The sequence below is a fragment of the Botryllus schlosseri genome, chromosome 10, assembly GCF_051294905.1.
Source record: "Botryllus schlosseri isolate E-star chromosome 10, Bs_hap1, whole genome shotgun sequence".
Taxonomy (NCBI): Eukaryota; Metazoa; Chordata; class Ascidiacea; order Stolidobranchia; family Styelidae; genus Botryllus; species Botryllus schlosseri.
The window spans coordinates 837518-852818 of NC_137245.1; the positions used below are offsets into that span (position 1 = coordinate 837518).

The 15301-nt window shown below is 39.3% G+C and overlaps 3 protein-coding genes across 4 annotated transcripts in view; 2 read left to right on the forward strand and 1 right to left on the reverse strand.

Annotated features, from left to right (window-relative positions):
- LOC145448239 (intelectin-1a-like) overlaps positions 1-15301 on the forward strand; it is a 152323-nt gene that overhangs the window by 39844 nt on the left and 97178 nt on the right. The gene's annotated exons all lie outside the window — the stretch shown is intronic.
- LOC145447799 (uncharacterized) lies at positions 275-1888 on the reverse strand. The gene is made up of 2 exons (XM_080326073.1): positions 1617-1888; positions 275-1354 (listed from the first exon to the last, which is right to left on the reverse strand). Exons 1-2 carry the CDS (start codon positions 1717-1719, stop codon positions 951-953), a joined length of 507 nt encoding a protein of 168 aa, XP_080182199.1. The 5' UTR covers positions 1720-1888; the 3' UTR covers positions 275-950.
- Positions 14673-15301, forward strand: part of LOC145448234 (atlastin-1-like) — a 60195-nt gene continuing 59566 nt past the window's right edge. For both annotated transcript variants that reach the window (XM_080326594.1, XM_080326595.1), the window contains exon 1: positions 14673-15242. In XM_080326594.1, coding sequence (XP_080182720.1) covers positions 15239-15242 — 4 coding nt within the window. In that variant the 5' untranslated portion in view covers positions 14673-15238. The remainder of the gene's footprint in view (positions 15243-15301) is intronic.

Here is a 15301-nt window from a genome sequence, read left to right on the forward strand (position 1 = left end):
AAGCTTACTGTCCCTTGCAAGTCCTCGTCGAAATTGTTGACAAAGCGACGGAAGATATTGATTTTATGGGATTATTGATTGCCCAGTTGATACATTTAGCGAAGTTTAAAACGCCAATAAATACTTCAGCATTGTGGCATTATGTGGCTCGAGTCGTCGCTAGGTATCGTGTACATTAATTTATACGCTGTAACTTCACTGAGATGTAGGGCTGGAATTAGCAATATGACGTCACGTGACTTCATGAGGTTCACGTTCGCGTTTAGGGTTCCGGTAAATATCAATTTGCCTCTGATTCGGATCGATTAATTCGATCCGATAATAAAAACCATGGTTTTTTCGGTTTTTATTATTTTATTTTACTTATAACAACTGAAACAACAACAACAATGAGCCCTAGCCCATTGAAAATCATGTAAATCAATGTACAGCCGCAAATCTCATCAACTGAATAATTCGAGGCTCTGAATCTTCATCCACGTACTGAAAAATGTTCAGCCCAGCAGAGAAATGTTGGTGGCTAGAATCGCACGATATCTGTTCTAATACCAAGCCGACATGTTGCGTCAAATCAGAAGCATCCGTAACATCAGCATCTTCAGTAGCATCTTCATCATGAGCATAGCTGATGGTGTCTTGAGTGGTCTCTGCCAGCAAGGCGTTGATCTTTCTCGTCGCCTTATCTGCTTTGCCAGTACCAGAGTCAATATCCATGAAGTGATCTTTCTTCATGAAGCATAACTTCAAGATTTGTTTGTGTTAGGCGATAACGACTCTTGGTTGCAGTTGCTGCCGCACATGACCAAAGTCTCTCGCAGGACGCAGCATGTGGAACGTACGAAAAAACAGTCCTGGCGAGTTTTGAAAGTTCTGGAGAATCATCAGCTAAATCCATCTAGAATAATGCCGGTCTTGATGTAAGTTACGGCATCCAGATACTGGATTCTGCATCAGAAATTCCTAAATACAATCAGGTTAATATCAGAGACGTGCAGTGTTAGGTGTACGCAGGTAGACTCACCCTCTTCATGGTCATAGTCGAACCAGTGTTTAATGAGGTTGAAAGCAGACCCATCAGTGCAGTTTGGTTCTATCTTTGAAAATAATTTCTTGGCCAGATCACGAACAAGCCTTTCGCCAGTGTTGTTCAGGCCACAGCCTCTAACTCGGGGATCTAGAACCCAGGCAAGTAGATGATGGTCCTCGGACATAGTTTTCTGTTCCTCGCTGCATCTTTGATAGGACCAGGCTCTTCTCATCAGCATTAAGAGCGGTCGTCTTTTTAACTCAAGCTTGAGCCACATCCAGCCTGATAGGATTAGCCCAGCGGAAGTATTGTCCAATTCTGATATGGCTGCAAAAATGCAAGATTTACAATTCAGTAACTCTGAGTTAAACGCTGTGGAATTAAAAGAACTACACTCCTTGTTGTTGAGAACCAATATGTAGGCTACTTCTAATTGGTCATGTATTATAGTTTTGGGTGGTATCATATCATCAAGGAATGCAAATTATTGGCAATATAGTAAGAATGAAGTTATGATTGTCAGTGTCGAACAGTTGTCACATTACATTTTCTTTCAATTACCGAAATATAAATATTTTAATGAACTAACCCGTAACGACATAATACGGCTTGAGTAGACCATATATCGCTTTAGTATCTTCCCAAAATTGCTTGTCACTGATGATTGTTCGGACAGTACATGCACTCGCCATATTCAAGTGCGGTTTCGACGCTTCTTGAAAAAACACAACCTTTCAACAAAAAAGACGACTTCATGCAAATGTCACAGAAATGTATGAATTACTTGAATTACTTACTTGAATAGCTGTTTGAACATTTATGACATGCTTCAATGTTTTGGAGAAGGAATATCATATTGTCTCGCTAGGTAACCACTTGATTTTTTCATGATTATGACAGAAAAATCAATGTGTCAAATTTTACAGCCATCCATTAACCTCGGTGCTCATCTGAAAATAAATTTGGTCATTTGGCAGGAAATTACCCAGCAATGGATCGTTGAAGTGGTAGACAATACAAGCGTAACTAATTCTATAAGTGGAACAAGTAAATCAAATCAACTCGAGTACCACATTTAAATAGAAGTATCTTGATACTGATGACATCTATATTTTAGGCAACGATCTTCAGCTATCACATGATACTCAGGTGTCGATGTGACTCCACCATATTACAACATGACTGTAGGACAGGGTTGTAATGACTCGACTCGAGTCACGATTTTCTGACGACTCGACTTGACTCGAGTCATTTTGTCAAAATACGGAAATGACTCGACTTGGACTCGAGTCATTACGCATGACTCGAACCAAGTCATATGACTCGACACACAGACGGCCAAGACCGATATTTCATCGTAATGTCGAAGAATATTGAAGTAACCTCCCTATTGTGATTGCGTCTACTGGTACTAGTACTTGAAAATGCGATCAGAAACTGCTAAAAGTCAGGAAAACTACTTATATTAGAAGTGCGAACCATTGAATATCACCCGACAGAGTTATAAAAAGTAAGTTTAGCAAGATTTTAGCTGGAAACTGAGCAGTCCACACATTGACTTGAACTCGGACTCGAGTCATAATACCATGACTCGGACTCGACTCTCTGATCGATGACTTGGACTCGGACTTGACTCGGTGGTGTGTTGAAAATGACTCGACTTGACTCGAGTCAAATCTATGAAAGTGAAATTGACTTGTGACTCGGAGCCTTGTGACTTGGTTACAACCCTGCTGTAGGATATACATGTTGAGAATTCCACCGCCTTTTTCACATACCCACCTGTCATTTCATTCTGAATACTGATTTGTCATTATCGATTTCAACGATAAAATTAACATAACATTTTGCATGCAATTAAATATCTGTCGGCCCTTTATAATCGGTTTTCATCAAGCAATCTAATTTGCTAGTATGATACCATAGTCACTACTTAGTCAATCAGACAACATGACGAAATGAGGTCAAGGGAACCCAGATAAGGACTATATCGTATACTTTCTTATCCACAACATGACCATCACAAACCAGGGTTCCCCATGCTATCATTGATTCATGGCTACGGTATAGTACGAGCAGTTATTAACCTCGCCTACAAGATCAATATGACAAATCTTTTACCCTAGCCCCAACCCCAATTGCATGATGATACCCGTCCCTAACCCTAACTAATTATCAACGCCACAAGCTCTGATATGTTCGCGGGAAACACTAATTGTTCATAGTCATGTTTTGTGGATAAGAAAGTATGTCTCTTTCGGTTGACGTGCGGCATATTATTACCGGTATCATATCACACAAGGGTTTTTAGATATGCAAATATGTAATCTGCCCATACCATGTCAACGTATTACCATGCAGTATTCAACCAATTACATGAATTGGTTTCACTCATAAACATAGTATCTTACCTGCGTATGTTTTTTTCATTCTAGCTACTTGACCCATCATATCAACACTGCAATAAATGCAAACGGCTTTTTTGCGTCTCTTTGGCATCAGAGATGCGGGAATCTCCCGATATCGACTCCAGATTGAGTTTCGTTTTCGTCCTCCCGCCATCGCCTTATGAACACCAAACAACAGCACCACGAACACAGCGAATCCGCAGCAATGAGCAAAGCACAGGAATTGGCTGATCGCGATCAGTGATCAGATCACCTCCTGCTCCTACTGCGTGCGCACTTTTCCCGCCTTGACCCCGATTCGCTGAGCTATAACGGTACCGGTGGCGAAAAAAATATGTCCGGTTTGTGTACAAGATACATTGGTTGTCCAAAAAGATACTATATTCACGCCTATTTTCAAGATAAAAATAAAAACCAAAAAATCAATTAAATCAGAACGGTGAAATTAAAATCAAAAATCAAAGGAAAAAACCTGGTCTATATCACACTGGTTTAAATCAGCCTGATATTAACCAGAACCCTATTCGCGTTCATACAGAACCTTTTAAGAAGGTTCCCGTTCGCGTTCACACAGAACCTTTCAAAAAGGTTCGCGTTCACACGAACCAGAACCTTTCAGAGGTTCAGACCATCCGTAATGTATGCGCACTGCGCAGCATGCGAAATAGGGGTAAAAAATTATGTTATTGAACCGGGTCGCCTTCAAGAGACTTTAGAATATTTTCGTCTAATTCCAAAATGAATTGAGTACGATACGCAAATCAAAGTATGCACTTCTAATCGGTGCAAACATTTGGTCATCGAACCCTCTTTACGACAACATATTCCACATTGGTGCATGGATTCCCATGGTTATTCGCAATATGACAACTATTAATTGCGTAAATGTAGGAGGCTCCCCTCATAAATCGAAGTAAGCTCGTACAACGCGTGCAGAAATTTAATGATCGGCCACTGTTTACGGTACGATATTCTACATGGGTAGACTTACATGTACTTTTACGGTAATTCGCAAAATGATGACCAAAAATCCCACAAATATAGGAGGGTGCCCCTCATAAAATCAAAGTCAGCTCTTTTAGCACGCGTAGAAATTTGATGATCGACGACTGTTTGCGGTACCATATTCTACATGGGTACATGGATTTTCACAGTTCTTCGAAAAATGGTAACTAAACAAATCAGATTTATGATTGACCCCTTTTTACGGTACTGTACCATATTCTTTATGGATACAAGGATTTACACAGTTATTCAGAAAATGGCAATAGTTAATAAAAAGCGCGTAAACCGCACAAATTGTTGGAAAAAAGCGCGTAAACCGAGGAGAGGGGCCTTCGAAAGCGCGTAAATCAACCAGGGGGCAAAAGGTTGGGCAAGTTGCAAAAGTATGGAAAAAGTATCAAATATGGTATGGACGAAGGTTGCTATATGGTATAGAAAATTGTCAAGAATTGTATGGAACGATTGGGCGGGTATGAAGCAGAGTTGGATCAATCGTAATTTGTAATTGAGCTGAAAGTAATTAATTACATTTTTTCATGTAATTGTAATTGTAATTGTAATTAAAGCATTTCTATTTTGTGTAATTGTAATTGTAATTGTAATTTGATCAACATTTTGCTCAATTACAATCCTAATTACATTTTCATGGAAACCTGACAATCACAACATGAAATAATCATTTAATCAATCATGTCGCACCAGTGAAAATCCGGTACGAACCAGGATGACGACGAGGGGCCTTAAGGCCTTCGTAAGAAGTCACCATATAATAATTAGCCTGTTTACATCGGTGTTCTATGTGTGCTGCGTTATAACTAGATAAATCAGTCACGCTCGTCGCCACAATAGCAAAAAAAAATCAAGTTTCCAACCAAGGCTTCATCAAACTTGACCACGCATTTGTAGAGATGTTATCCCAATCTTGGCAAAATTTACTGGGGCCAGAAACTTTTCGCACTCTAATGTTCATCAAATGCATAATCCAACAGTTTCCGAGCAAGTGAAAACGTAAATGCGAACCAAAATATTGTAACTCTTAGTCATCAGGAGGTTCTCTCCTTTTGCATTTATTTTAATTTTACGCACCTTATCGGTATCATCCTTATCGCTGACGCCTTACCAATTACATTTCATTATCCTGACTCAGCTCTGAGTAGCATAATCGTTTGATTATATTTCATTGACTGTCCTGTAGCCTATTCGCTGTTAGTCGCTCAAACCTTTGGTTCTTAACAGTCGCTTGAAACATTTTTCTGTGCTTGTAGTTTTCAAAACTCATGATTAAGAATAGTTCGAATACGTTCGAGTTTTTTAATTAAAGGGTACTCTACATATCGGGAATGAACCATGAGTAGCTTGAGATTGTTGCTAATTACGTCGCTACGGTTGTCAAAGAACACCTCTTTACTGAATCAATTACCTGTTTAAAAGTAATTCTAATTATAATTAACATTGTTAATTATTACATATTTAACAGTAATTGTAATTGTAATTGTAATTTGATATTTTAGCATTGAGTAATTGTAAGTGTAATGTAATTGAAACATGCAAAGTAGTAATTGTAATTATAATTGTAATTTAATTAAAATATTGTAATTGATCCAACTCTGGTATGAAGTAGCCTATGGAAAATTCCCATTCCATTTCATACCACACCATGCCGGCATGCCCTGCACGAAACCAGGTAGTTCCGCGTGATTCTGGTGAAAAAAGCATGAAGTACAAATAACACTTTTAGAGCAGACACAGGATGTAGGCTGTGATGGACTTTGATACGTTTACGGGCCTTAGCGACGACATGAAGTGAGAGCTATGCCATAATCACAAGCGCATAAGAGAGTGACGTTACTAACGAGTCGGATATTTGCTATCGGCGTGAAATCGCGCGAAAGAAATCCTACTAATTGCTTGTTGTCTCTTCATTGTATGCGGTGTTTCGCTTTATCTGCGGCATAACAACAGTCACTGGTCGTTTCAGGGCTAGTTCGACCGAGTGGACAATAAGGACAGTGCTAGAAAACAAGGAGGGACGCCACGTATGCGTCAAAATAGGTCAGTAGCGTCGTACGAAATTAGCATAGTCGCTAAGTGCAACTTGTGCAACTAAGTGCAACTTGGATTCATTTCCAAAGATTATCCGAGAACCAGGTACTTTTGATATGCCAGCTACTGGACGTTTGGATTCAATGTATTCAGATTGGGATAAAGTTAATCCTGTCCAGTTCTTGCAATTTCGGAAAATGTTATTCCGCATCCAACATTGTCTTCGATCTTCCAGATTCCTGCCCAGTTGGAATCCCAAATCCCGGTTTCATTTTCCCCTGCACTACGCGTAATTGTTGTTCCCAACCAAGGTTCTCACAAACCCCAGGGGTCCACAAAGCATGTGTCAGAAATTTTGTTGAATTCAATACACATCCGACTCATCTAGCGGTGGCCATGGTGATTTGCAGCATACATTTAATATCATCTTTTTGTTTTGCGTGAAATCATGTTTGAAAGATTTTGTTGTTTTGACACTGTTGTTGATATACAGTTAATTTTGTGCACTATGGTATTATATATTTATGTATTAGTAATGTTGTGCATCATCGGTTTTGCGACTATAAGTGAAGGTCTGGGGTTCTCCGAAGACTTGCAGATTGGCACGCTGCTGCTACCGACAAGGCCCTGTTATATACTGAAATTGATCAGGACGATCTCATGAAGCTGTATTCACGTGATCTCGTTCACATTTAAACGTTCATTATCACGTTTTATTCCTAACTATCAAGTCAGTTACACGCCGCAGAAATTGATCTGCTGAGTTACATGCGTCCCACTATCCGCGTGCTGTCGATCCCTGGATTTTGTGTATCAACTATCAACTAAGAAAATCACTATCCTCATGACACCAATACAGTTCACTGCGATTTCGTGAGCGGCGGGGTCCGATGTGCATAGGCAAGGGTGTACTCTTGTATTAAGCTGGATGTGGTTATCTTTTTGATGTGAGGTCCCTATGTAGTTGAAATATTTGTTAATTAGTGTAAAAGTTGATGTATGCCGCATACGATAATACGATGATGTGCGATCTAGCATAAACGTTTCAATACGTGCTTAAAACAAGCAATACATTGCAGTGGATATTGCCACAAATCTGGGCAGACTGTGATATTTTCTAATCCAAGTCCAGTCTTGTCTGTCCAGTCCAGTCTATCTGTTCATGACATCGCATTGTACATGGTGTGTGACTTGTTCAGATGAAAAATATAACCCAACTATGTTATGTTATGATCTCCAATTCAGTCCGATTCAGTCCGAATCCATCCTGATCCAAAAATATTTTCAAATCCACAGCACAACTCCATCCATATACAAAATATATTTCCAATCCAATTCTATGGCCGAAGAACAATAACAACAACAAAAACAACAACAACAACAACAACAACAACAGAATAACACGTTTCCGAGGATAATTGAACTCTGTTTAATAGAACCCCGGATCTGAATGACACAATATGTGTGATTCCCCAATTATTTTTAGTATGCCCATTGCCCATACTCTAAAACTTCACTGCACAATATCTTCATCATGTGTTAGAGCACGAAGACAGCTAATCAAAACTAGCACGATGTGTGTCTATACCTAAAGTCCACTATCATCACAACATGTAGCCTATATATCGTTGCGGTGGAATCAAAGTAGCTTATATCTATGTTACACATTTTGAGAAAATTAACTATAAGTAAAGACTGTTTCACTTTTTTCCGGACTTATCTCGTTTATGACTTGATTTTCTATCAATTTAAAAGTCAACTGCATCTTCGAAAAGAATTTTGCTTATTTCATGCATTAGGTGGTTAGGAATATGAATAAAATAATGTAACTCGTAAATACTTCATAGTTTTCAAGTAATTTAAATTATAAATTGCAGAGCTGAAAAACGGATGCGAAATTATACAGCCGTGAAATGACGACATGCGGATGACACGGTCAAATTGCCCAGTCCGGATCTTGGCATGCAAAAAATCCAAGTCCAACCAGATCCAACATTTTTGAAACAAATCACAATCCGGTCCGATCCAAATCCAAGAAAAAACATAGTCCGGATCTATAGTCCGATCTATTTTCAGTCAAATGTTCATCTCCGCTACAAATTCACAATCACGCATACATTCACCTAATTGTGAATGAACGCTGCATACAGTTGTTAGCAAAACGTTTATTTCAGTGACGATTGTGATAAACGTAAATACTGTAGCTGCGCGAAACCTTTGAAATCAATGTACAACACATACCTGGGTTTGGCTAACTTAATTTCAACAGTGAGCCGTGTGCTTTACGCATTTCATCGATTCAGCGAAAATGAAACATAATTCTAAGAGATATTGTTTGTTGAAATCACGCTCGGATCGAAGGTCAGAGTAGTTACTAATACTGTTCAAATATGCGTATAGATTCAATCCCTGCAATTCCACTAAAAGTAAACGCACGGATAACCAACGGATTCTCGAATCGAACAGTAGTGTTACGTGATGGTAGCCGCGGACATGACGATTTGAATCGTAAAACTTATGCAACTACGTCGAAATCTATTTTTAAACAGCAGCCTTTCAACAACGTGAGTTTATAAGTTGTGATTTAGCTTGAAAACTACAGAGACGAAGTGACTTCAAAATCTATACCGCTCCCGAGCAATGTTCCCTCTAAGCTGCGCACGTCCACCTATCAAGGATAATCCGAGAATTATCATCGAAAAACTCACTTAACTCCGCTTCTACTGGTCGGAATTGAGTCAAATTTGTTTTACATCGTCTTTGAAGACAGCTCAACGATTTGATGGGGTTGGCAAAAAAATTTGAATTTTTTTCAATCTTCCCTAATAAATTAAAAATTTTAATTGAATCTGCGGAGTCCTACACTTGTCAGAATTGAACCAAATTTGGTGTGCAGCGTTTCTTAGGGTAACCTGACAATTTAATCAGTGAATGGTTGGAATCCGGGAAAAAAAGTTATTTTTGAACAGCCCTGCGTATGCAAGTATATATTTTTAAAAGTGTGATTTGATGACAATCCTACGGTGATGTTGAAATTTGATTCTATATCAGATTTCATTCGATTTTGCCTATCCGTAGTCATTACCGACCCGAACTGTAAGCTTGCTATACTTGTACCAATTCTAAATGACTTTAATTTTGTAAACTTCGTTTCGAAATCGCGCAGTTGTTTTAACGGACGTTACTGTTCAACTTGCTAGCTATTTCTGGAACAGGTTCGCATCATTTATCAGTGCATTTTCTTTTTTCACTACGCAACATAGTTAGTTCGTATCTCACCCGGCAGCCCATTGTAGAGCTATTAGAAAAGTCACGTTCAGACATAGATGGAGTAATCGTGATTTTTGTTGTAATTGTCGTACCAGTAAACAGAAGACTTTTGTTTCGTTGGCTTCTACTAACTAAAATCTCGGCGTCAAATAGAACAGTAACAGTAGCGATTTAAGTAACAGAGGGATTGGAAACTAAGGATTAGAAAGGCAGTGATTACATGATGCACGATGGCTTGAATACAAAAGAGTATACGAATCACCACAATTACGACGATTACAGCATTTCCAAGTAATCCCAATCGATTGTTTTTGCATATATAAACGGGTGACTTGTAACGTCTCAACTTTACAAGGACTGCGTATGAGATGAACTGAACATGTAAAAGTGCGGTGTATCAAGTTACTTGGGTGTTTGCGAAACTGAATGGTCATTATCACAAATACAAACTCTGTTCATCAATTGCGTCGTGATGTCTGTTCTATGTGCTATGTATAGTCTAATATGCATACATTTCACGGGCGAGTATGAGTGAGTAAACATTCGCCGTATCGCGTTGGTTGTCACAAACAGGTACCGCTATCTCGTTCAACGAGAAGGACAGCACCATTCTGTTCAAATTGGATTCTAGGCAAGTATTCGTACATATGCACTTTACCCTTCTGAAGATTTGTAAATATTATTATACTCGTTACAAAAAACATGACGCGACGCGTCACAGTTCGTGAGCGATAAAGTAGCGTAATTCATATGTTGACAATTTGCAAATAATTTTTCTTTCGTATACGATAGATTCCAAACATTATATTTAGGGTTGCATTTGAAACAAAAATCCATTTAAAACAAACAAGGCCCTTGTTTAAAACAGGTTTTTATTGTTATTTTTTCCAAAGCCATGACGTCATAAATAATCAATTGTGAAGTCACAGTGGATTGGCATTGACAATTGAAAATATAGGGTAAATATAACTCCTTTGACGAAATATCTACACTATTGGGCTGTTGAACCGACTATTTTGAGGGCTCCAACTTTCCCATATCGATATACGTCGGCTATATCGGGTCGTTATCGTCAGTAGGCTCACATAACACGTTTTTGGGAAGTATTTACACAATTAGGGCATATTTTACTACTTAAAAACACAATTTTTTAAAGACCTTTGTTTAAAACACTGTTTGTTTTGAATGTGACCCTAACTATATTGTCTTCGAATACGTGTGCGTTGTTGAAGGCACGAGTTAAAGGGAGCAAAATAAATGTAATCGTGATTACTCTCCAATATCATCGTGATCGTACTAGGAATACCATCTGTTCAGTGCCTGTCACATAAGGTAAGTCACGAGTACCTAGGTATACCATGTGGACAGTCGGTGCGAAATGAGCTCAGTCCCTCTACGTCAGGCGTGTCACACATCCGGCCCGCGAAGCAATGTTGAGGAAATGAAAAAATACTTGCATTTATCCAGCAAAACATATCTACCCAATAGGAATAAATATTTCCATCAATTAACCTATCAAAACAGCAAATGTCGAGTATGTTCAGTTCATAGACCACATTATAAACACCACACAGCGACGTTATGGTTTCACTCTAGTCACCATCAAGTACCAAGTCGCTGGCATTGACACCCAATTCCAGGAAGGAAAAATGTGCATACTGAGGTCAAAAATTCGGGAAAATTGAATCAAAAAGTAATTCTTCACAGAAGCGAGAACACCAATGCGAAACCGTTATACGCAGGTTACATGGAAAATAAAGTAGTCATAAAATATAATCCAAATATTATATGTCACACTGCTGCGCCCGTTTTGGCTCAAAAGGTACGCGGCCTCCACAGAAACCAGAATCGCGATTTAGTTCTGAGGAGCCAAATTCTAGCGTCCGCATTTAGGGTTGAATGTCTCGTATTCATCACGACGCATACAGTGGCGGCTCGTCCTATAGGGCAACTGGGGCATTGCCCCACCTAAAATTCTGTCCAATAACAATTCTTATCCATTTATAGACGCACAGCAATCTATATATACCGAAATCACAGCGAAAATCGTATTCTTCTTGTCCTTTCGCTTGTAAATGCCCATATATAGCGAAGTCTCTGCGAAAATCGAATTCTCTTCCGTGATTTCGCTTTGCGAATGCCTAGCCGGGGCATGCCCCGGTAGCGCTCATAACAAGCTTTCACTGTCTATTCTCTCAAAGCCGCGCACAATAAAGAAACAGTGATTTACTCTCTCATATTCGTAAAATGGCCGAGCAGCTGGGGCAACATAGCCTGGTCGCCCTTAAGGTGTGATGTAACGATCGCATCTATATCTGAACTCGGTTACCGTCATATGCGTTTAGTCGACCTTTGCTGGTATAGGTCGATTTTGATGGTGTTTCACACCATGATAATTCTTGAAACTTGGTATGTCACGTCGTGATGGTGGTATGTAACACTGTCCCAAGTTTCAGGGTTTCTACTTGAAGTTTAGGGTAGTAATTCCGTTTCTGAAATTGAGTGTGTGCTGATCCGTCATGTATCGCAAACAGATTTTACTCAAAAGTCGGTATTGGTATCCATTGATTTTGACGATGTTCCATACCGAGATCGGTCATGTCATTTGGTACGGTAAGTCTTAATGTTAGTATCGAACGCTGTACCAAGTTTCAAGTTTGTCAATGAACTGTGTTAGTGGTAATTTCGTTTCCTAAGTCGAGTGAGAGCTGACTCGTCATTTATCGCAAACATATTTTACGCAAAGCCGGTATTGGTCTCCATTGATTTTAACGATGCTCCTTACCTAGATCCGTCATGAGCTTTTGCACGGTATGTCTTGATTTTAGTATCGAACGCTGTGCCAAGTCTCAAGGTTGACACTCAATCATTAGGGCAGCAATTTCGTTATCAAGGTCGAGTATGGTAGAGATGTGCGCTGATCTGACACTTAGCCTACCTAACGCATTGCGGATTTCACGCAAAAGCCGCTGTATCTGTGTTAACGCTAACTGTGTTCCATACTGAGATAGGTGATGAGATGATGATATCATGAAACAGTTTACTAACATCCTCGGTTTGCATTCAAATATTTACTTTTATTTTATATTCTCCAATGTCAATTTCACCGTGAAATTGAGGCCTTCAGGCCATTTGCTTACAATTACAACCCCTGTCAAGCGCGATAGGCCGATAGCTGTTTCGTTTTCGATGGTGGCTAACAGCTGATCGCTTAATCAGCCTATTCCTCAGTAAATTTTACGCAAAATTCGGTGTTGGTCTGTTCGTATTAATTTTGACAGTGTACCATACCGAAAACTGTCATGAGGCTACTTCTCGATGATTTCATGTAACAGTGTACCAAGTTTTCGGCTTTCATCCTCGTATTTATTCGGTAATATATTTTCCAAAGGTGATTTTGCAGCAGACATATAGACACTATAGACCGTAAGCCGTATGTGTCGTGTGACAGTCTCCAGCCTCAAGGCCAAAATTTCCTATGCTGTACCGGGACCGAATTTCCGAGGCTGCTATCCGTAGTTCTTCAGAATTATGTTTTGGATTCAATATGACATGTCCAATCTATGAGATAACAATTGCGTATGTGTCCAAACTCGTTGACCTTTCCAGTTAGGCTTACGCAATCTCTCGAGTTATAGTAATTTCCATTTCTGCAGATAATTAGTCAGGTATAGTGCGAACATGAACCGTGTCGAATCTTTGTTCCGTACGCCGTTTACGCAGTTACCACACTTCAAGTCACAGCTCACCGGCAGACCTCTCGCGGCACATACGTTAAAATCAATGTTGTCGGGAAGTTCGTGTTACCGTACCACTAGTACCACCAAGTTACTTGTTTACGTTTGAAAACGCCATTGTGACGTCATCTTGATAAAAAGTCGCTTGCAGCCCTTGCCCCACCACCCGATATTGTCACGAGCCGCCACTGACGCATACCCAGGGCGAACGCCAGATTACGACTAAAACAAAGGGTGTATGGAAATATTCAAACTTTTATCGTTGCTAATGCCCCCATTTCAGGGGTTTAACTGTATTCAACCGGCCAACCATCCTACCTTTCTCAGTTCCATTGTTTGCGAATAAAGGTGTTGCTAGAATGGAGCACCTTGATAGTAATATAATATCACGTATATAGGCTTGAAAATATGGTATTCAAGTGAAAAACAAGGGCATATATTTTGAGGTAACATTTTAGGGTCATTTTAGTCCGGCCGGCGAGCGATCTGAAGGTTTAAATTCGGCACACGACGCAAGTTGAGTTTGACACCCCTGCTCTACGTAGGCTATATACCAGAGATGAGCGGATTTGATATTTCTATGTCCTAATCCAATCCAAATCCGAACCTTCAAATCCAAATCCAAATCCTAATCCATAACTTTTTCATATTCAAGTCCATGTCCAATCCTAATCCGATTCAAACTGGAAATTCAGAAAAAATACTAATTTATGCAATGGAGGGATTCGAAAGTTTTTTTTTCACAACCAACGATTCACTTGATTCAAGATAACTTAGTAACCATAATTACATTAATAACTGATCTGAATAAAATTTGTCGCCATTCGCCACACGACATTTCAATCTCCGAGAAAATAGGTAAATCCAATCCAAATCCTAATCCGTTCTGAAAAAAATGTCTAGTCCAAATCCGACAAAATTTCACAAATCCTGTTTTTTCAAAACCTAATCCTAATCCATGCTCATCTCTGCTATATACCGCGTTAACAGTGCGTTAAAATTGGGTCAGTCGCATCTTCTTATTACGTGACATGATATTGCACAACTTCACCATTACCAATCTTCGTTCGAGGATCTAGCTACGACATATGTTACTATGATTTAGAAGTGACTACTAATAATTACTATGTTACTGGCAGCAGATTCAAATCTTTAGTAAATAATGGCCGGGTAATGGCATAGGCGTTCGTTGCCTGACAGCAACGTTGAATACGAGTTTACCTTGTGAAAATGCGAGCATATGTTGTGGTTTTCTTAATCATATAAGGACATCGAAGATACAATATCCAACGAATACGGATTGTTAAAATATTAGCTTCGACGCAAATTGATTAGCGCGTATTTCATGCTTTTGATCTTATCATAGCGATTAGGTTCATCAATCCGATGCATCAAAAGTGCGATGATGTAATATGATAATGGCATTATTCCTTGACCAGTTTATTCCGTAGTCAATAATAGTCCTCGAGAAACAAAAAAGTGGAGTATTCATCTTTTTACAAAGCATTGAATTACAAATGCAAAACAATTGATTACGAATACTTGAAAATGCTGTAATTCTCTACGATTACCTCATGTCTGGTGCCTAGACACCTTGGGTACATGCTGGTTCAATAGCGCTGAAAAAGTCGTGCATACTACCCGTTAAGGACCAATCGAGCGAATTAATCTCATGTTTAAATACGTAATATTATTCTCAGTAGTTGGGTACAGGGAAGTGAATATAACTCTGAGCAGAGCGAAGAGATATGGGTACGTAGAATAAGGATAGCTACAATTAGGCTCTATCATTTAATAGTAGTACCGTGTTC